The following is a 23,598-nucleotide window of genomic DNA, read 5'->3' as shown; positions in this document are numbered from 1 at the left end:
GGAATCCTGCGTAGCTTAAGACAAACTGGAAAGTAAGCCTCAGGTTGACACAGAATCCCAGTTTGGGAATTCGGAAATCACCTGGCCAAAATGCATTCTTTCATCAGCAATATAGAAGGGATTCCACAAGCCAGGCAGTGTAGGTGTATCACTGGTCATGTCTCCACATTCTTTCAAGTGTGAAATGTCTTAAAGCAAAGAGGAATCAACCACCCACCCACCCACCCACTCACCCACTCACCCACTGCTCAATTTGGGCCTCTGATTTCAAAGGAGACCCTGGAGGAATTGTTTTAATTGTAAAAAAAAAAAAAAAAGTGTCAATTCTATTTTTTTTCTTTTTTTTTTTTTTTTTTTAAGAGACAGGTCTAAATGTCACCACAGCTCGTGCTGTCCAGCATGTCTCCTCGTATTACCACTGAGCCGGAGACCAGAGCCGTTTCTAGCAATCTGTTAGTGCGCTAATAATTCAAACTGCAAAAACATGCTGCAGGAAAGAATCACAATCTTAAAATGATTTCAATTCAAATCGTGCCGATTTGAACCCAGCTGGTTCTACGACAGTTTGAAGCGAAGGCTCATACCAGGTCCATTGCTTTTCTTTCTTAAAAATGGAAAAATGCACAAAGCACTATTGGGGTGCAGCGTCTTTATTCCGGGGTTCCTGGGTCGAACGTCATAGTAAAGTGGTGAAACAAACTATACTTTGAAACCAGCGAAAATGGCATTGAATGAAGGACTGCAGTGGGCCCAGCAGCTGGAAAGAATTTAAAAAGGTTACGCTTCAGTTGTTTAAAGTGTGAATTCATATCCCCCCCCCCCCCTTCATGTGTTCAACTTGGAATGTTAATCCACTCCAATAAGACACAACCACGAGCAGAAATCACAGACGCGAACGTCAGTTGCTTGTAGTGAATAAAATCTCTATTAGTTACATACTTATACAGTATTAATTTAATACATGAAAACAATTATTTTTCAAACAAGATTAATATGCACTAGAAACAGAACATTCATTGAATAATAAAAAAAAGGTTTACAGAAACATCCAAAAGAAATATTAAATTTAAAAAAAAACGCTCCATCTATTCTCCAGCAAGTTCTCAATATACCGTAGAACAGTCACATAGCTGTGGTAGTACACTTTTTATTGGTATTGTGAAAACAAAGACAGATTGAAGATAATTACTGCAATCAAAACTGATCTCCCACTAAATAATTAGCAGCGCTAGAAATCTCATAATATCAAGACTAATAAGAAGGCATCATGCAGACCAGTTAAACAAGGTAAGCCAGTTATTTCACAACAGAACTGGCAGAGCGCTTCAAGAAGATGCAGCACAACCCACCCTTTTCAGAACTGTAAACTCGTACATTATATATTAGCACTGTAAGACTAATCTCCAGTCAATGCTTGCTTACAAGTTTTTTTTATAAAGAAGCTGGGGTGCACTTTATCAAAATGTTAAAAAAAAAATATTTAGTGACAACATAGACCTTCCTTTAACCCTTGAGGTCCTGCCTTATCTTAGTGATGCTTGTTAACCTGCTGTCGGAAATCACGCTGGAACTTCATGGGACTCCTAGAATAATCACCGTCTGTCCTGTTCTCACGTGTGCTCAATAAAAAGGAGTTTATTCTTCAGCGCGACAAACATACATTTCGGGACTGAAACAGTTAAACAAAAAAGACAAAGCAAAAAGGGAAGTGTTAATGTCTTATGAATTTACCCAAGATTAAGTGGCAAATTCATTTTGTCTGGCACCGTATCAAAGAGAGTTTGATCTGCTTACTTTCAGGTAGTGGGATACTGCTTCACTTCAAGAATTAGCGTCCTGTGTGTAAAGTGTATCCGTGAATAGGGATGCAGAAGCAGCTGGTTGATTAATGGCAGAATAGGCATTGCAGTGGTGGGAACCTGCAGTACTCAGTAAAACAATATCATTTTCTAGAATGAAAATCCACGTTTACTGCAGCGTGTGTTTCTTTATGAACCTGCTCACGGGAAGTGCACAGCAGGTAAGATTTATGAAGTTACTTTGTCAGCTACACGTACACTGCCACCACTTTCAAGTCTGAACAATGCTGCGGGCGCTTGAGAACTGCAACACTGTATCTTCATGGGAAGCGTGTTTTCTTTGAAAGGGGGGGGGGTTCACAGGGAAAATCTTTTGGTCTATTTTAGTATTTGTTTATAACCCCTCCCTATAAAATACATTAGCTAGCCTACATGTCCATGTTTAAAATGGTTATTGTAAATCGCAGGCACTTTCGTAGTCACTCTCACACACACACACACACCAGCTTAAAGCAAAAATCAGGCAACCAATATGATTCAAGTCCAAAGAGTCCTTGGGATCGTATACCATGTTGTTTAATCTGTAACAGGTATTTTAATTACAACTTAGCTTTGACCGTGAAACTGTTGGAAAAAGCAAGAGAGCAGAAAAAAATGAATCTTTTTTTTTTTTTTTTTTTTAAACCAAAAAAAATATATAAAAAGGTAGTAATAAACGTCACTATTTTCACTAAAAGAGCACAGCATAGTCAAACACAAGTCAGAGTGGCTACAACAGGGTTACCCACGATGAGAGAGGAGTGTGGCACTTATACAATCTTTGTATAATAAGCTTTTAACAGTCATGCGAGGGCACAGTCCCTATATATATTTTTTTTTACAAGGCAAGAAAATTGACCACAAAGGGAGAGAGGAGGCACTACACTTGAAAGACTTTGAGAACAACAAGTCAAGTCCAACACTGTACAACCGCGTCCACAAATACTCAGCAGAATCCATAGCAAGAGAACAAGTTATTTCATTCATGATTTAGTGCTAGCGACGTGGCCGTTCTCCTTCAGCCTGAAAATAATCAAACTAAAATGTTGACTGCATATGACAGATGGAAGGAGACAGACTCATTGAAGCCTTACATATCACTGCGATGTGCGAAGAAAAAAATAAAAAAAATAATAATCTAGAAATGCAAGCAGAAATGAGCAGCTATGGGTGCTTGCTTTATTTATATATGGAAGTAATTTGGTTTTATTGATTCAAACTAAAAAGCCCCAGTTATGGATTTTGCATCCGAATATACAAATTGAAAAACTGCTGCTGGGTTACTTTGTGCCTAACGATTCCACAGACGATGAAAGTGAACTCTGCAAGACTATGAAGGAATCAGGGGCTAGCTGGAGTGCTCCATCCACATTCATCGAGTAGAACCTATTAAATCAATAGAACACTATTATTGTCTCTTAATAAGGGAAGTCGACAATTGTTTGGGCATTTGTACACCGACTGATAGGCTAAGGTGAGTGAGCATGTCCCCTTTACAAAATGATGATGATGATGATGATGATGATGATGATGATGATGATGATGATGACGACGATGATGATGATAGTCTTTATCTTTGCAATGACCAGAGTATTAAAGAAGTGCATGCACTGGGACTATCACAAAGCAGCATTTGATTACTAAAAAAAAAAAAAAAATTAAAAAAAGAACATTTTTCCACACCTAGACTAGGGAGTCTTACTGTGTTAAACATGTTTTGGGTTCAAAGGGAATTATTTATATTCCATCTCAAAACACACATCTGTATTATCAGTGTGTTTTTAGGTGACTATGAAAATCTGTTTAAAATAAGGGATATAAAGCATTTAGAAATGAGTTTAGCACTGCTGGCGTGGCGACGTGTGTTCAGCGTCTCACAGTACAGACACTGCTTTTAGAAATGAGTTCAGCACTGCTGGCGTGGCGACGTGTGTTCAGCGTCTCACAGTACAGACACTGCTTTTAGAAATGAGTTCAGCACTGCTGGCGTGGCGACGTGTGTTCAGCGTCTCACAGTACAGACACTGCTTTTCTTGTTTTAGGTAGGGACGGGCAATGTAAAAAATACTGTACATTATTTTAACAGTGCAGTGCTTATAAAGTCAAGTGCTTACAAAGTCAAATATTTCTATACCAATACTATTATTACCAACAGTTTTTAGAAAAAGTACAAATATAAATATAGTACAACTAAATGGGGCATCTTCGATCTGCTTGTTAAAAAAATCAGAATTCTTGTATGTATATTTTAGGGAACCTCTGAATACAGCTTTTTACTTGAAATATCTATCTTGTGTGACAGTGTTTTTTACTTTACTACACCCTAGAAATCCCCAGTGTAGACAGACAGACAGCCAGCCAGCCTGCTCTTCAGAGAATGCACTTCTTTAATATGACCGATGGTCATGCAGGGAGCGGATCTGTTTAGTGAATATGTATAGAGATCGGAGTAAGCGTTCGGAGACACAGCTACCAGAGACTGTCCTCCACAAACAGCTGATGGCACTGCCGGGGAGCCAAGACGAACCACAAGACACCACCGAGGAGAAGCTGGCAAGAGAAACAACAGCATCCGAACACGGCCAGGCCTGCAGCTCTGAGGACAAAACAGATTCATATTCATACAGACAAACAGAGATATATACATATAGATCCATCTCTATTCACAATGCCTCCGCAGAGTACTCCTGCTCTAGAGGGAACGCACAGGGGCTCAGCGGGCTTATTGTAATGTAGGGGACACTGACTCTGTAGAAATCAAAGGGATGCACATGCCCATTAAAGCATGGTGCCCTCTGGGCTGAAGCAGAGTACAGCATTTCCAGAGGCGTGCAGGTAAGCCAGATAAAGAATGAAGCCATGACCTCTAGAATTACTCTCCCTCATGCATCTTCAAATACAAATCATATATTAGTAGTAAAATATATTTTTTATACAATCATAAAATCGAGATTATGTTTATACAGCATGCCTAGCTAGGAATAAGCCATGCATCATGCACCAGGCTCGCCCCTCAATATCAGGCAGTGATTGAAGGGTGGCTGTGGGTTGGGGTGAGGAAAGTCAAAGCACTGTGGATGTGTCGTTGTACTTCTCAAACACAGCTCTGTTTGTATTCACCTGTAGAACAATTATGACCGATAGGCAGGCTGGAATCGCGCGGTTTCTTCAAATATCATTTCCTTCAGTTTTTCCTTGGGAAGATCGTCCAGCTCCATATCAAACTTAAACGGAGCCTCGGCCACAGGCTGAAGAGGAAGAGGAAGAGGAAGAAGAAGAGGATGATGAAGAAGATGAAGACGAAGGCTCAAAACAAGTCAAGAAACTGCTTCAGGGGTAATCCCCTAGCTGAGTAAAAAAATAATAATCTAGCAGTTCAGAGGAGGCTTCCCAGCAAGTCCAGGTGCAGCAACAGCACATGAAATGTGATAGTGAAGTACCTCATCTGTCGGGTCATAGTACTGCTCCAGGTAGGGATGGGCCAAAGCCGCTTCCACTTCAATCCTCTTGTGAGGGTTAAATGTCAGCATTTTGTCCAATAAATCCAAGGCTAGGATAGAGAACACGTTGGTGATGTTAATGGAGACAATTCCACTTTAACATGAAGGCAAGTGAGACCGTAAAAAACACCTTCGTCCTGAACTTGTCACGCCCTAACCTGAGTGAAACTAAACACATTTAAAGAAGTTTAATCCAGTGAGAAACGTCTTTGGTTTTACTCCTAATAAAAACACGTGTAGAAATGGAAACCTGGTTTCATTACAGGCAGGCTGTGACGGATGTTGCTTTTGGTTTTTTTTTTTTTTTTTTGTCGAACTTAAATTGAGAAGCCTTTTAAATTAATATAGCATTGTGCTTGTAATACAGATATACCTCATTGCTATAGTCCCACAATTTGCCGCTGCAATGTGGGGATTAATTATTATTATTATTAAGATACAAAGTTATTTCTGCCCAGTCTATAAATAAAAAATGAACACTGATAACATGAAAACTTAAGATGGACAGTCGGATTTGTAGAAATAAATACAACATTATGATGTACTTAAAGGACTGAAAACATAGGGGCCAAAAGAAGTTCAGAGATAATGGTTTTACACAGGAAATTAGCTATAGGTAATCTCTCTGATCTGGAACTTCCTGATACTGATCCACAGTATGACACACGCTCTGAGCGGATGCAAGTGAACAGCCCCAACACAAACGTCTTGATGAGGATAATGATAATGACAACAGGGACAATGATGAGACCCACCTTTCGGATCTGCATTTGGAAAGAGTCTGTTCCAGGGAACTTTGCTCCGCAGTGGCAGAGACAGCAGGTAATTTCTTGCTTTAATATTGATGATACAATTCAAGTCCTCCTGTGATGGGGAACCCAGAATACCTAAAAGGAACAGGATCATCATGAAAATACAAAAGAACTCGCACGCAACAAAACCGCAGCTGCCAAGCTGCTAGATTTAAACAAGCATGTTTATTTCAGTCACATAACTTGTACGCACAGAGCTTTCCTGTTCTGAATCTGTGAGTTTACTAATCATTCCGGCTCAGTGCATCAGCGTGGGCTGCTCAACCCTTTATGTACATTTTTCAAACAGGCTTTAAAATGATACTGACGTCACTTGTTTGGCTCATCCCCCACACACAGTCAGAGAAATGGGCATGTTCTCAAAATGTGGTGGGTACGAGTTACACAGCTCTTCTTTCGAATGCACTCTGGAACTCTTCTCTGTCTCACATGTGGTTTATGTTTTATCAACCACAAAACAGAGGAAGCACCTCCCTAGAAATGTCATCTGTGCAAGGTGGAATGACCCTAAAGGTCAGCTCTCTTGTCCTACCCTTCAATGCAAAGGGAAGGCATTCTATTCAGAACGTATTTGTGATGCATTTGAAAAATCAAGCACCGCCATGCCTGCTCAACAGCTCTTAGCAAAGCAGCATCATACCTGCAGTGCTCAAAACACACTAAAACCTCAAGATAGTATTGTATTAAATGTATCTTTCTTTACCGAGAATGTGGTTGAGCTGATCCAGATAGTGTTTTCCAGGGAAGATAGGTCTGTTTGACAGCATCTCAGCCAGAATACAGCCCACTGACCAGATATCAATTGATTTGGTATAACCCTGCAAGCAGACAAAGACCCATCACCCATCATAGAATATGACAAGACAACACCCCCCCTCTGGACTATAAACAGAAACACAGCAGCCAACTACAGTATACATGTATTTCCAACTTTCCTTCAGGCATCGCAATAAACAGCAAGGACTCCAGCTTCAGTTTGAGCACTGTGGGGTTTGACTGTGAGTTTAATCTACAGCAAGGACTCCAGCTTTAGTTTGAGCACTGTGGGGTTTGACTGAGTTTACTCTACAGCAAGGACTCCAGCTTCAGTTTGAGCACTGTGGGGTTTGACTGTGAGTTTAATCTACAGCAAGGACTCCAGCTTCAGTTTGAGCACTGTGGGGTTTGACTGTGAGTTTACTCTACAGCAAGGACTCCAGCTTCAGTTTGAGCACTGTGGGGTTTGAAAGCTTAGCTAACTCTGATTTAAGCTCCAAGTGAAAGGGCTCAAACTGTGACGTGACTTCAATCCCTCCTGCCGGCACCATGGGAAGCAGCAGTAGGAAAGCAGTGGGCCCTACCTTGGAGTTGAGCATGATCTCAGGAGCTCTGTACCAGCGTGTCGCCACGTACTCCGTCAGGAAACCAGTGTGATCGTGATCCGGATCAGCAACGCGGGCCAGTCCGAAGTCACAGATCTGAAAGGAAAACCCCTTTAGCCGGTCGCATCTAAAACCATTATTAAAACTTGCTGGAAACCTCACCCAGCTACTCAGCAAATCACTTTACATTTTCACAATCTTTGAACCCACCTTAAAACTGCAGGTTTCAAATCAGACTCGATCCTCAAAATACAGAAGAGTGGTAATGTCCTCACACAGCAGTAGTTACCTGCAGGTTAGTGATCTCATTTGCCTGTAGTCAGTTATCTAGTAGGTAATGACCGCTGCCTCGGACAATGCTTAAAACGAGACAAATAACGCAACAAAAGATGTCCCAATGGTAACACATTGTGAGTGAAGTATTGATTGACTGACCTTCAGATCACAGGTGGTGTTGAGCAGCAGGTTGGAAGGTTTAAGGTCCCTGTGCAAGACGTTGGCAGAGTGGATGTACTTCAGCCCTCGCAGGATCTGGTACAGGAAGTAGCAGATATGGTCATTGCTGAGATGTTGCGTCTTTAAGAGCTTGTAAAGATCTGTTTCCATCAAGTCCTGTACAATATATCTGAAGAAGAATCTCAGTCAAGCAAAAATGAGTTACTGAACATGTCGTCCCGTTTTGAAATTCCCACACCTATTATCTTTAACCATTCCCCCAGCACTGAAACGTCCAAGAGCAAGAGTTACAACAGATACTGCCACTGGCAGAGATACCCTTGTGATGTTTTACTGTGCTTTACAATTAGAAACCTCTTCATTAACACAAGTTGTACAGGATGATCAATATATTCTAAACATTTTTTTAAAATACATAATAAAATGGGGCTGTGGTGAGTTACTTTAGGTTATAATTGCATCTCAGGGTTCTGGAGATTGCATCATGAAGTATGATAACCTTGTAATACACTGCAGCCCACCTATTATTCTGTATGTAAATTATATGGATGTACACAGAGTTACAAGAAGCCTGATCTGCCTAATTAAAAAAAACAACTAGCAAATGAATCAAATAACAGATACAATAATCAAGACCACAAGCTTGAGTTAATGAAGCAATTTCCAGAATGTTTTTTCTAAATCCATTTCCTATCTTTTCAGACGTCCTTAAGGACTGTGGAAAAACCTTGGATATGGGTGTGGCGCACTTTGACCTATCAATGGTAGATCACTATTTAAACACTTTCCTTATAGCAGCCGTATAGACGTACCAAAACAACAAAAACTGTGACAAAGAGAATTCATGTTTTCATGGTTTTAAATGTATTTTAGCATAACATTTAAGGATTGCTATTATATTTATTATTTATGCAGGTTATTATTATTATTGTATTTATTATATGACACTTATATGTATTAAGCTGCTGTACAGACAGCTATGACAATTTAATAAAATAAAAACAGCATTGCAGTAGTTTAATTCAAAAGGTAGCACGCTTTCAATTTAGTGTTTTATGAAGAATACAGAAGCAGCAAGTAAATGAAGAAACTCTGGTACAAGAGCAATTGTGCTCTGTCCTTCCTTAACCTCTGTCTGAGCTGGCGAGCAAAGGCTTCATTATGATGCACGTCACAGGAACTTTGGAAAAACAAAAATGTGTGCAAGGATCCTGAGCCAAGTGTGACGCAGTAGCTGGAGACAAGGCCATGCAACTAAAATCTCCATTAAAAAAAAGACTTGTAATGAAATCGAGGGGGCAACTGTACACAAAACCCACGCTAAGCACAATGCAGCCTTTCCTTTCCTTTGACTGTTTAGTTGTTTAAAGTAGCAAGCTGTGTCTCGTCACAAAGCAAAACGTGTGTAGAGATCAATCTGAATTATTATTAATGGATACAGACGGGCAGTAAAAAGACCCAGATGTATTCTGGTTGGGTAACTCCTGTTAAGAGAATGATCAATGAGATTTCGCAGGAGCTGGAGAATTTTAGCAACAAGTGACAGCAAAGGGAGAATGCATGCGGGCAGGAATGTGCAAATTATAAAAAAGAAAAAATCACAACCGAGAGAAACCCTGAGAGGGGATCCTTGAGGGTCTGCATTGTAACTGCCTGTGCAGTTCCAACACCGCTCATCGTCTTTGGCTCCATTTAAAAGGAATTTCAGACTTTCAGTTCCGCTCCAGGAAAAGGATACACATCTTTCATCTGGTGGATGGAAGGCGTGCGGATGATGTCGTTGATTCCGATGATGTTCTCGTGCTTGAAGCGCAGCAGGATCTTGATCTCTCGCAGGGTGCGCTGGCAGTACGTCTGGTGCTCATAGGGGCTGATTTTCTTGATGGCTACTCGGACCTTGCTGTCCCTGTCATACGCAGAGCTACAAACAAAACGGAAAAATGAAAAACAAAATCAATCATGCATTTTGAAACAAAAGCATCCCCCCACGTACCTGTCCATGACAACCAGCGACATCAAATATCAAACTTAAAAAAAAAAAATTAGAGCAGCAGTGTGGAGTAGTGGTTAGGGCTCTGGACTCTTGACCGGAGGGTCGTGGGTTCAATCCCAGGTGGAGGACACTGCTGCTGTACCCTTGAGTAAGGTACTTTACCTAGATTGCTCCAGTAAAAACCCAACTGTATAAATGGGTAATTGTATGTAAAATAATGTGATATCTTGTAACAATTGTAAGTCGCCCTGGATAAGGGCGTCTGCTAAGAAATAAATAATAATAATAATAAATAATAAAATAAATAAATGGAATGCAATACAGGGATTGATTTTAGTTTTGAACCAGTTATATCTATTATTATTATTATTATTATTATTATGAAGCACACTATATTATGTTGTAACATTAACATACTTTTTGGATCGTCTTAAACTGAAACAGTACAATAAAAAGTAACAGAACAAGTTTGAGCCGGCAGATCAAGGCAATCACAGGCAGCGGCTTTGTGTTGTGACACGGCACGTCATTGATCTTGCAGTTCAAAAACTCCTAAATGTCACACACTAGATTCTGCTTGAAGTTTGCCATTTCATGTATTATTCAGCTCAATGAACTCTTCAAACATCCAAGTGATCCTTCTACATCTTCATGCAAGTATTAAATTGGAAGAAAAAAAAACACAGCAATTTCCTTTTTTTGTTAAATCAAATGCCATCTGTAGCCATGCAGAACGTGTCAGTTATATTGACATGCAGGATTGCATTTGATTTGGAAGTGTGCCCCCCACACCTTGAAATCCAGACAGCAATAACCCCTCCCGACTGCTGGATCTCTTTCAAGTGTCACGCGTCACTTTCCAGCATTGACGACAACTGGCTTCTTACAGGAACATTCAAGAAGAATTGAAATAAATGGATTCTGGGTTAGCGCAAAGTCTTTGGCTGCAGACGCCTCATAACTGGGAGAGCAGCCAATGTGTGCAGAGCAGCAGCAGCAGCACGAATGAGCCAAAGACAATGCAATCAGAGACAGGCCCCACCCTTACTGACAATCCTTTACTAAAGCTGCAGGGCAAGGAGACCCAAGCACAGCAAACTTCAGTTAATATTTAACACAGTGTACACACTGTAATTTCATCAGGCATGCTGCCCAGAAAATATCTACAGCAAACATTACAAGCAGCCTTTTGTGATTGGAGCTGAACATTTGTCCACATGTGAACATCTTCTGTATAGTTTATAATATACAAATGTATATAATGAATGATGACAGTTGATAGTATATGAGACATGATAGTGTAGGGTGCTTGTGTCTGTGTGTTTACACACACACACACACACACACACACACACACACAGTGCGATTGGGAAACTGTATTTGTGTTAGCTTTGGAAAACACTGACCTTAACAATTCACCCCCACCGACCACAACCTCCTTAACTCCCTGAGCTGAACTCGCAGTACAATTCTACCAACGGAAAATGTAATAATGTTTGTAATGCTAACACTAAACGCTCTGCAAAGCTCAAATCCTTTTTGGTCAAGTGCAGGTGAGAATGGGCGTGTCTCTGAATTTGAACAGCGTGCAAAACTGGCGGCTACCAACAGCACTGTTCACCTGCCACTGTCGACTTGCAGTACACCTGGAACCCACTGTATCAGTGAAACTGTAATCGAGGGGCTGCCAAGCACTGAGAATGAGGACACAAGTACTGTAGCAATGAAACGTGTAGATGTAGTGGTTAGTTCAATTCCTTTTGTGGATCCGTTTTTACCTTTATGGACCCTTCTATACTTTGTATCACAGACTCCTACTGATGTTTTGGATTGCATGTGGGTATAATCCGCTGAGCGGCTGGATTTCATACAGATCTTATCAGCGAGGGCTCTATGTGTGTGTGGTGCCTGCTCAGGGGTGCTCAGGTTCAAGCTGCAATGCTACTAGAATATGCTCTGTTAGTTTCCGAATTACATCTTGCTTGCTAAAACAAGGGCAACAAGTAAACAGTCTGTTGCTGAATCCTTATCAGTGTTGCATCATTAAACCACAATGATGACAAACAGATTCCTATCCGATCACGAAAAACATACGCAACCTCATTTATCTTTTAGTGCACTATAATTTATAATAACCTACTTAGTTTCTGTAGTATTTAGTCTAAGAAATAATGCCATTAAAATGGCTCATACAATCTATGACTGCAGTACTGCAATGTCTATGCTGTCGAAAGACAGTATTTGGCTCAAATGTTGTTTGTTGGACACTAGTTTTTTTGAAAACTTTTTAGAATCATTCTTGCAAACAATATTTGTTACCCACCCTGTGCTGGAATGATCAGAGGTATCTGGGTGGTGGAGGATTCGGCATCGCCCCACCCCAGCCCCACAGAGCAGCGCTATCCACTCCAGGGTTTACTATTCTGATTCGATTAGACTCTGCGTTATTGTAGACCTAGCTTCTTTATTACAGAGAGAATGATACATCAGGCTAGAGGACTGTCCACATCTGAAGCAGCCACACTAAATGGCAGCACTCTGGAGCACACTGTGATGCTATAATTAGTCTCTGTTATTGAAAGGTCTTCACACAGTGCGCTTTCGTCAGGACTGGTGTTTATTTTCACGTATATTGTTACCACCCGTGCTGCAACCTGCCTTTTACCATAGAAGAACCTGATGAGAGTCAATGCAATAGAGATTCAATGCTACTATATTCTTCTATACTGTAGTCTTCTGTGCCTGCTGCTACAGCCTCTCTGTGAGCCAACAGCGCATGCTTTAGCTATTACTTGCACTACAACATGGCTTCTCATAAACTCCTGAAGCAAAGCAGAAATTTAAAGGGGGATTGCCTTCCCTCTCCACTAACATTTGCAGAACTCTGTACAGTCGATTGCAGTGAAGCTTGAAGATTGCTGCCCGTTACTGCACACGTTGACACACGAAAGGAAATCACGACCACATGAATACCCGATGCACCCAAAGCAGACAGTGAACTTGAAAATAAAGACGTTAACACTGCCTCTTTACCTCACTGTAAATGAAATGAAAAGACTAGAGCTCTTACAGGGAGGTCTCTCCGCCTCGTCTGCGCTTCACAAAGATCACATCATGTATATTCAGGGGAGATGACGTGCAAGCCTTTGCAATCAGGTTACCTGCTTTTTTAGTTTTTTTTTAGTTTTTTTCCTGTGTACTTTTCAGTAGGAAGCCTGTTTAAATCAGTTTGGCAAATGCATTTTAATTTAGTTTCTTTTTTAAACCAAACAGAAGTACAAACACCAAAAAAACAATGTCAGTACAGTGCTAGGAAAGAAACACTACATTGTTGAGGGTTTGCCCCACACTCGCAAGTTAAAATACAGAAGGCAGTGTGCTCCAAAGAGTTTGGACAGAAATGTACTTTTATTATTATTTGTTTATTCAGCAGACACCTTTATCCAAGGCAACTTACAGAGACTCGGGAGTGTTAACTGTGCATCAGCTGCAGAGTCACTTACAACAACGTCTCACCCGAAAGACAGAGCACAAGGAGGTTAAGTGACTTGCTCAGGGTCACAGTCACAAGTAATTTCTATCCCAAAATAAAGGATTACAAAATCCGGATCACTGTAATCCAGGTTTTGAAAACCCAGCCCCAATGCTGTCATGCACTCACACAGGCACCCTGCAATTCACAGCAACAGCATTCAGTGAACTCCTCCACTGCTAACAGATTGACATCTTCAAGCACTGTTATTAAAATGCCATTTTTAGCACACAGGGATTTCAAGAGATCACCTTGTACAACAGTTTCTCTCTGTACTCCCTTCCCCCGGTACTTGATCACTGGGTATGTGCTTGTTCATTCGCTATTCATTCATAAAAGCTTCCGTCTAAAGGAACTATGGGGATGCAGAAATGGAAAGGCATCAAACTCTCCATACGTTTTTGCACAGCAGCAACCATACTGCACAGTACAGCAGCACAGGGTTGGCACTGCCAGGCACACATAAAAACTTCAGAAACAACAGCTGCTCCTCAGAGACGCAAATCACTTCAATCTCCACTCAATTCAAACATGCATTACACATCAAAACACAAATTAAAACAAGCCAGTCAAACAGAGAGCCACCAGTCATGTTTTCCAAACCTCAGTGTAACTGTTACGGTATGTTGCTGGCTTCCAGCAGCCCTTAGAAGGATGCAGGTCTGTCTACAGTACGCAGGCAGCCTTGAAGTACAGCCCAGAGCTGCACAATCGAGCCCTTTGAGCTGAAATGTTTTGGAGCTGCAAAAGTGTTTGGAAATCCTTGCAGTCTGCCTGCCTGTGATACTGCAGCAGTCTTCACAGCTCCACAATGGGTTACACAGACTGCACTGCGTAGGCGTTGATAGTAACATATTTACAATATTCACATTTACAGAAACCATTTAGAAAGTTTAGATTGCAGACTCCTGGTCTACCAAAGCTCTTCTGGCTGGAAAGGAAACATTCACAATCAACAAAGAAACATCTGGGAATGCTGTATATTTCAACACACACGACAGGAACACATTTTAGCTGCATTTAGCCTTAATTCACCACAGCTACGGCACAGAATCAAAGACGCAGGGGTATTGCAGATGCATTCAATTGTAACCTGCCTTCAGGGCACTACTGTAACTAGGTGAATTGTGGCAACCTTTAGAATCAAAACACATGAATAAAATCAACAGGCAGAAACAGCAACCGTCCTGTTGATCTTGAGCTCACAACAATCAGCTGCAATGCCAGCGTGCCGTGTACAGAGAGGATAAAAATCAATAACACTGCGGAGTGCAATGAGCTCGTTTCAATAACCATTGCGGTAAACATTCAATACAATAGACTGCAAGGACACGCACGCTCCTGTAGCACACTGTCCAGACCCTCTCCGCTGAACCGGGCGATGGCTCTGTGATGCAGCGTCAGCGTGGACACCTGTTCACCAAGCGCCAGGGTGAAACCTCCAAACCCACTTCATCTGTGAAACTGCATTGAACCCAGGCCTCCTGAGGTTACGCGCACAAGAGGCTGTGCCACCTACCTACTGCAGCCCCCCTGAATACAGAACACTGCCCTTAGATCCTGGTTGTCAAGGCAACATCAGCAAGAGATTGAGCTCCGAGTTCGGAGGCACAGCATTAAAAGCAAAGTGTGTCTATGAATAGCTGCAGTGCCAGCTGAAGGATCTGAAGCTGTTGGCACATAGTGCACTGTGAAACACTTGGATTTAATGCCTTTAATAGTCTGTACAGCATACAAATATTACCTGATGCATTCCTAAGGGCCATGTGGCAGTACATCTCTGCAACCTAACTTTGTATTGCTCATCAATCAAACTACAGTACAGTAACATCAAGGAGGTTATCTCTGCGCGCGCGTGTGTGATAGATATGTGTGTGTGTGTGTGTGAGAGAGTGAAAGGAGGTATAACTGCAGTGTACAAGAATGAAAAACATGAAACGGTTTTTAGCAGACCGCTTTGTGGAACATTTCCGAAGCATTGGAATCAGCACCGCTACATTTCAACAATGATAAAGAACACTGCTGAAGACGCATCACCATATGTGGGATCAGTCAGTGCTGTGGAACAAATACTGCTCAGAAACAAACACCTTGTTTCCACCATCACTATTTCCATACCGTGTCAGCACGGTACTTAAACAGCACAGTAATGGAAGCATGCCAAGTAGTCCCCGCGAAATATAGAAATCTGTGTAGATAACAGAAATGACGCTATATGTACAATGGAAGCCATGGTAACACGTGTGTGTGTGTGCGTGTGTGTCAGTGTGCGTGTGTGTGTGTGGGTGGGGGGGGGTGGTGCATGTGTGTGTGTGTAAATGACACACAATTTAACAATTTAAGAAAGCTTTATTGCATACAATAAAAGACTGATCCTTTTTTAATTCCTAGCACCAGGTTACTGGTACTCATGAAACCAGAGAGTGTGTTGAACAGTAACGTTTGACGACTTGGCTTGGTTTTCGATGCTTCCTTCTTCATCTTCCACTAATGTACTGTTCTTGAACCAAGAAACAGAATCCTGTATTGCAGTCACTGCAGTGGTGGCAGTTTGCAGAGACAGGAACAGCTTTGTTTCCGCGGAAACTGGCTTTAGAACTTGGCTTATTGCAGCAAGAAAGAGATATTACACAACATGCTGCAACGATGCCAATCCAATCACCCACCCCACCCCACCCTCCCTCCCTCGGCTGTAAAACAGGAGCGATCAGCATCGTGAAAAAAAAAGAAAAGCCATAAACTACATCCAGTGCTTTAGGAGCTACACCTGCACAGAGGTTATGACAGCGCCCCACCCCCCAGTTCATCTAGCACTCATCAAAAAGCAGATCAAGTACTGCTGCATTGGTCGAGCAAGCATGAAAGCAGAATATAAACTGAAAATACAGCTAGAATCTATTCCAGGGGGCGGGGCGGTTATGTCATGTATGGAGTTGTTTGGTTCTAGTTTTGTAAAGTTGCAGTAATGTGTATTAGGTCTATTTTGAGACTCTGACGTCAGTCATGCAATGGCTGCCATAGGAACGAGATCTGCGCTGGAAGGCTTGGGAGAAAGCCTGGGCATTGTAACACAGCCAAACACGAAGCAGTCAGCATTAGCAGCCAAATGTAAAAACCCACCAAAAAAAAAACAAAAGGAGGTTCAAGGGTCACAAGCTGTAAAGGTGCTCTTTGATACTGCGCATATAAATATACATGAAAGAGCTCTTTTATGTTGGCCAGGCCTGGGTACTCAAAGCTAGGCATTTCAAATGGCAGATATTATTTCTGATAACTCATCCCCCTGCCCATTGCTATAGTGGGTCAAACAGGATGACGTCTGGGACAGTGAGTGAGGTCAAGCTACAGTCCTGCTCCTAGTCGGTCATCTTAAACAGAGTTCGCATGCCAATAGAGTTTACAGAACCCATGCTGAATTCAATAGGGTGTGGACGGAGGAATCCGTGTTTTTAACATTCTCCAATCCCATTAAACCCAATTCCCAGCTCCAAACTGGGAAGAAAAAAAAAAGGATGTAAGGATGTGGGAATGGATTGCTCAAATACAGCAGGTAGCTTTTTTGAAAACTTGTTAATAATAATAATAATAATAATAATAATAATAATAATAATAATAATAATAATGTATATTGTGAAGACAGGGTGTTTACTGAACATGCTGTTACCTGCCACATACAGTCTGTTACTTGCAAATTCTGATTGTCCTGCCACTGAAGGAAACAAAGAGGAAACAGTACTTTCCTAACTATACCGTGCTAAAGAAACAACACCATCACAGCTACCTTGTAATGTCAGAGAATGTGGTTTCATCTAAACCGCCACTGAAATATTCTCACACGAAGCACTGTTATAAGCAAGTACAGTGCTGTGCGTTAGGGACGCAGGAACAAGCTTTGTTTAATAACTGGTTAACGGTTTGGAACAGAAGCTCCTGTAATAAAACCACAAAACAAAAAGAAGCTGTTTCAAACACACTCTCTCTCTCTCTCTGCACAATAGGTCATGCACTGCCACACAGCTTAGGGTCTGACAGTAACCCAGAAAGCACTGTCACACAACAGGTTACTGTGCCCTGCCGGCTTCTCCAAAGCTCATCACTTCCCAACCCTGCAGAAAAATATCAATCTGTGTATGTCGAGGAGTGACATCACAAGAGGTACTGCAGGCTACAGACTGCATTTCATGAATGTGGCACCTTTTATTCTTATTCTGCGTTGATTAGATAATACCCTGTGCTGCTGAAGAACTCAAGAGCAATAAATACAGCTCCCCAAACTAGAGAACCCATCAAATTATTTACTGTTCTAATCTGAGCAATGTGGCAACAGCCTGGAAGTGCACACACTGCGAAGTCTACAGCAGGCAAGCCTGGGAGAAACACTACTGTCCAATTCCCAGGCTAACAGGCCTTGCAGACCAGGAGGGGAAGAAAATAAATCCAGATCAAAAACAGGTCTGTCTGCTTACTTACTGCACCCGCTATTAAAGATGCTACGGACTGCATGAAAGCAAGCCAGCCAGGTCAACACTGAACAAATGATACTACTCGTCTCCTGGTAGCCTTTCCCAGCATGTCTTTACAAGAACCTACACTGCACTGCCCCACCCCCTCACTAAGCCATTCATGAAGCAACTGTTTATCCTAATTGATTTCTTACAGCAACAACAGAAAGGATCACCTAAGCCAGGTAGACTGGGGTCAGAAACAAAGCTGTCGACCCAGTTAATGTCACAAGCATCCTAGGTACCTACTGTAGGACAGAAAGCAAGTTTCCAGGGATAGGTGATCACTCTGCACTACGACCAGAAACCATCGACTCCCCATCACCTGCCCACAGCTGACACAGCTCTCAATTGAACCATTAGCGCATTGCTTATTCAACCTGCCTGGCTTCAATGGGCTGGACACAGAGTCACTGTGAACACATCTCACTGGAGGGAGGGGGTGGGGGAGGATAAACACCGAAAGGCATCTTACTGAAACTCTAGCAATTAACATGGGGAGTGAGGGAGAGGGGGGGGTCAAGATATTCAATCAGTAAACACTCGGGGGCGGGCAGAGGGCTTTCTTCACACAGAAGTGATTTATACTGTAGAAGCGACATGCAGAGAGGCGAGCCGGCTGATCCTGGCAGAAACGCTGCAGAGAGAAGAGGCTGGTTTTCAGCAAGACCTCGTCTCGGGTTTGCTCTATTAATATAACAACCTGTTTATTTTAATAATGGTTTATTGTATTGCATTCCTTTAGTGCAGTACAAGATCAGATCAGTTCACAGAAAGGGCTAGGCTGTTACAGGGACTCAAATAGCAATGCTGCGTCTGGTTATTACCAATACGACAATATACAGGCTAATGGTAGCTAACAATGCAAGTGTGCCATATGCATCTAACACTGTATGGTCCCATCTTCAGAAGAATCAAGTACTGAATAACTAAATGTGAAGGCGACATATACAACCTTATGCTCGCTTTTTTATTGACTGTTCAGTTTCAGAAATCTACTGGGAAACTACTAATTGAGCTTCCTGGTTTCACAAAAACAACACGTCCACCTTGAGTTACCGCGTGCCAAAGAAACAGGAGAAGAAAAGGCTGACCAAACACAAAAGAAGGGAGCATCTCCACTTTCAAAGGGCGACAGTGAAGTCATCTGCACGATCAATAACCCAATAACGCATAATGCAAACGCGCAGCATTTATTAAGGCAGAGTCACTTGCTCAGTCCATCTAGATCCCGTGGCAATTCACTTTGCAGACATCTCTAACCACCCCACCGATAAGCAGCCCTAACCCGTATGATAAAGGACTGAAGCATGAAGTGCCTCAAATTCTGTTGCAAAGGCTTTGTTTACAGCAACGCTGCATTTCAAAGTTAGATTTATCACAACTGTAAGTGACACATTTAAATATTTTTTGCTTTTTAACATTTACACAACTATTTAGAAAGTAAAAGAAACTTTTCAATGACAAATGTTTCGACTAGAAGTCTAGCACATTGAAAAAGACTTTGTCTTGCATGTTGAATTTATTCATTCGGTTTCTTTCAGTATTTCAACTGAAAAGCAAAATGCCTGTTTCACCAGCGAGATTCACTCCACAAAATGGATACAAGCTTAAACAAGATGAAATGAACGGAAGGCTGTTGCTATGAGCTCTGTTATGGGATGTCTGGCATTGTCCTGGCTGGTAGAAGCTTGCACAGGAATTCCAGAAGGGTTACTTTCACTTTGTCATTCCACTCACCCATGGAACAGACACCAGCCCGGGGAGCTCACAGTAACACATAGAAACATCAGCAAGGGCTCAACATGCTTTGAGATGGACCAGCAAGAAAGGAAACGCAGCATTTTAAATCAATGCATTTTTAACACTGTGCAAGCACACAGTCCACTGCAAACATTCACAGCACACACTGTCTAGAATAAAAAGGGACTGAACCAGGAGGAATGATCATTATGCATCCTTTTGCACACTCTATACAGCACCTAGGACTGCTACAGTACACGTGGTTTGTTTGCAAAGGCTATTACTGAATGTGCGTTTTCATGTTACATTTTAGAAAATGGTATTTAAAATAAACAGAGCTCGGGGTATATGGGTAAAGTACTGTAGAGTGGCGAGTGAAACGCCTTGGAGGCATCGTACAGTACAAGGCAATGTTAGCAATAGCACTACACTGCAGATACAAGCACCCTGAGCCTTCTTTGAACCAACCAAAAGCATGCAGTCTAAGGCTGCGAGCACGAGAAGGCACGACTTAATGAAGGAGATGTCTGGGCACAGAAATACGGCACCAATCACACTTTCTGGAATTAGTTTCATGCTGTCCTTTCACTCTTAAATTGCATGCATTTTTGAGCACAAGACTGCACTAAAACTCAAACCTAAGTGTCATTTTCAATTGATCTTAATAAAGAAAAGAGAAATATGCAGCCCCAGCGTACCTGGAGTAGATGCTAACAGGACTTCTGTTGGTCTGCTTATCATTAATAATATATTTCAATACAATTACAGCTATGCAAGGTCAACCTACATGTATTACTATTAACTAAACTCCCATGTAATAAAACACACTCTGCTGGCCATAAAGTGGCTCCAAGACCACTGTAAAGAAACCAGAGAAAAACCAACCCTTAATCCTGGCCCAAAAGACATCATGTGCGTAAGATGTCTGAACACAGCGGCATGCGTGACTGCTTTGAGCTCCCATTCAGACTCCAGGCAGCTAATAGCTCCCATTCCTCACATTAATAACTTGTTACATAATCACCATGTGCAGTACATGCACTCTACACTGCAATGTGCAATCTTTATAATATATAAATAGTGTTATTAAACTCCAATGTAAAACAAGAACAGGTGCGGCAGGAATGATTATAAAGATCAGCAATCACCTTGCACATTGTCATTTTTAATGACATGATCATTGCTCGCCGTTTCAAATCCATTCGATTTCATTTCACTTTGGAAATGGCAGCCTTAGTTACAGAAACACACTCATGTTCTTCATGACGGTGGGCTTGTGATAATAACCAGGCTGCTTCATCCCTGGAATATCGTATCACTGCCTCCACTCAAACTGCACAGTGATGAGAGGTTATCTGCTGTAATCCCAAACCGCCCGAATGTGTGCGTTCACCAACGCAAGATCAATACAAACGCTTCTTAAAAGGACTCCAAGCTTAGAAGTGAAAACACCCAATAACTGGCAAGCCAAATCAATAACAGACGATTTGTCTATTGAAAGAATCGATTTCATTGCACTGCTTATCTAGACAGTTCATTTACAGCTAGTGCTGATTGGTTGAACACTGAGTACTGGCAATTAATATAGTTAGAAGCCTTTTCTTTAGGTCAGACTAAAACTTCTTCCCCCAGTCTCTCTTCTTTAATTCCTGGCTGGGTCTTTCAGGGACTAGGCCTGCACAAATCACACTGAACTTCATCATGAGGGATTGAGATTCACTTGGAATGAGATAGCCAGTTCTAGCTGGCTTTACACCTGTCGCCTCTCCTAATGAACTCTACAGTGAAAGGGCGATTCCGCATTGAGATAAAGCAGCGTGTCTGAACCGGCTGTTGCCAATATCAACACACATGTGCAGGAAGGGTTCGAGTTATTATTTAAAGATCATTTTCATTTATATGCCATGGTAAATGGATGACGCACAGGCGGGGCTTTACTGTACAACACCAGGCATGAATGAAAAGACCCATCGTTCACTACCAAAATGCTCTGGAAATTAGTGGCTCTGTTTTTCCATTACTGTACTGGTACAGTAGTAGATGTCTGGACGCCTTACAGTGATTTGGGCTATTTAACCATTCAGTGTAACTGGCAATGCACGTTTCTGTATCAAATTCCTATATATATATACATACTTTATGGACAACAGACTTTTAAATCTGCACCATTCAGCTTGGTAAAAACCTACTCCAGGGCTTATTAACTCAAGCATGGGCAAGAAGATCAGCATTTGAGACATTCATCAATAATAATAATAATAATAATAATAATAATAATAATAATAATAATAATAATAATAATGTGTGGCTATGGTTTGCACAGCAGCAACATGTATGTAACATGTATGTAACATTGTATCTTAAGTGAATAGGCCTAATACATACATCACAGCTCATGTACACAGTTGTTCCATAAAGGAAAAAAAAAATTATCAGCAGTCGTTCTGAAAGTGACATTGGACTGTGGAAACAAACAATACAGACATTATGCAAACACAACACACCTCCTCGCCTGACAAACAGCCATTCCTTCAGAGTGGTGTGTGCCCCCCCCCCCCCCCCCTACAGGTAGTAACACAGCACTACCGAGTCGAGAGCCGACGGACTGAAGAAAAGGAGTGACCAGAGCAGCGCAAAAGACTGACTGCTCCATTTTAGTAAAATGAAAAAAAGAAACCAAGTTTTGACAATGCACAGGCAGCAATAGAAAGTGCATACAGTAACTAACAATGTGAGATGCGTACACAGTAATAATCAAGCAGCCGTGCAAATAGTCCACGTTCGTTCCGGTCTACTCTAACACCAGGCACACCGTGGCAAGGTAAACCAGCTGTAGGTGTAAAACACACCGCTGCGTGTTTTTCTTTCGTATAGCCAGCTCCTCTGCGCGATCAACAAGTTCTTACAGAAGAAGCATGCTCTGCGTCGCGCTGGGGAGGGGATGCAGCTACTCCCCCCCCCATCCACATCTGCTTTGGATCCTGAGCCGTCTGCATCTTAGTGCAAATTACACCAGTTCAGCTTCAGAAGAGCCATGAAATCACTTACCACACCATCCCGTAGGCCCCCTCCCCGATGTATGACAGGTTGCTGTACCGGGGACCGACGTCAAAGGGCTGTCCGCGTACCAGCTCTGCTCCGGAGCCGGGGTTGGGAGCGCCGCCCGCCGCAGCAGTCGCCATGTTCACTGGCTGCCTTCGCAAGTCCAACAACTAGCACTAACAGCACAGAAAAGCAGTGTGCGTTTTAGTGTAGAGACTTGAACTTCTACCGGAGCCCTTTTCGGTGAAGAAAAAAGACTTGGGAACACGAACGACGGTAGTTTGTTGTCTGCAGTTTCTTTGCAGCTGTACTTGTGAGTTGCGCTCAAACTGCAGGATTGCAAAGAGACAGAGAGAGACACTGCAGGAAATAACGGGGAGGGAGCGAAATGCAATCGAGAGTGAGGGAAGAAAAAAAAAGAGAAAAAAGTGACGGCCTGCGGTAAACCACGTGACGGGGATGCTGGAGGAAGGCGTGTGGCGCGGAATGAGCATGCGCGCTACTTCGGAACAGCGTTCACTTCAACAGTTTTTTTTGGGAAAATGAATTGAAATGACTGATTTGTTTTTTGGAAAACAACACATCACGCAACATGGCAAGAAACTAATAAAAGAAGCGTGTGATTGTGTTGGCAGATCTAGGAACACGATCAATTGGAATCAACGTGGGCACTGAAGTGCAGCTAAACACACATTTTTGACCAATTTTCCTTAACCTAATGTTATGTTTGAGAAAAAAAAAAAAATCTTAACATGCTTACCCATTTAAACTTACCGACAATGTATACTGAGAGCTGAAATGCGTTTCTTAATGATAGTT

General features: G+C 41.9%; 1 protein-coding gene across 1 annotated transcript; it reads right to left on the bottom strand.

Annotated features, from left to right (window-relative positions):
• Positions 1-906: 906 nt before the first annotated feature.
• On the bottom strand, positions 907-23,247 carry LOC131739350 (mitogen-activated protein kinase 1). The gene is made up of 9 exons (XM_059032780.1): positions 22,786-23,247; positions 9,706-9,888; positions 7,947-8,136; positions 7,491-7,607; positions 6,854-6,968; positions 6,094-6,225; positions 5,279-5,388; positions 4,959-5,086; positions 907-4,434 (listed from the first exon to the last, which is right to left on the bottom strand). Exons 1-8 carry the CDS (start codon positions 22,917-22,919, stop codon positions 4,970-4,972), a joined length of 1,098 nt encoding a protein of 365 aa, XP_058888763.1. The 5' UTR covers positions 22,920-23,247; the 3' UTR covers positions 907-4,434; positions 4,959-4,969.
• Positions 23,248-23,598: the final 351 nt, after the last annotated feature.

Source organism: Acipenser ruthenus, chromosome 11 (genome assembly GCF_902713425.1).
Source record: "Acipenser ruthenus chromosome 11, fAciRut3.2 maternal haplotype, whole genome shotgun sequence".
NCBI classification, from domain to species: domain Eukaryota; kingdom Metazoa; phylum Chordata; class Actinopteri; order Acipenseriformes; family Acipenseridae; genus Acipenser; species Acipenser ruthenus.
The sequence above is the reverse complement of the archived record's forward strand: the minus strand, read 5'-3'. Positions and strand labels throughout refer to the sequence as shown.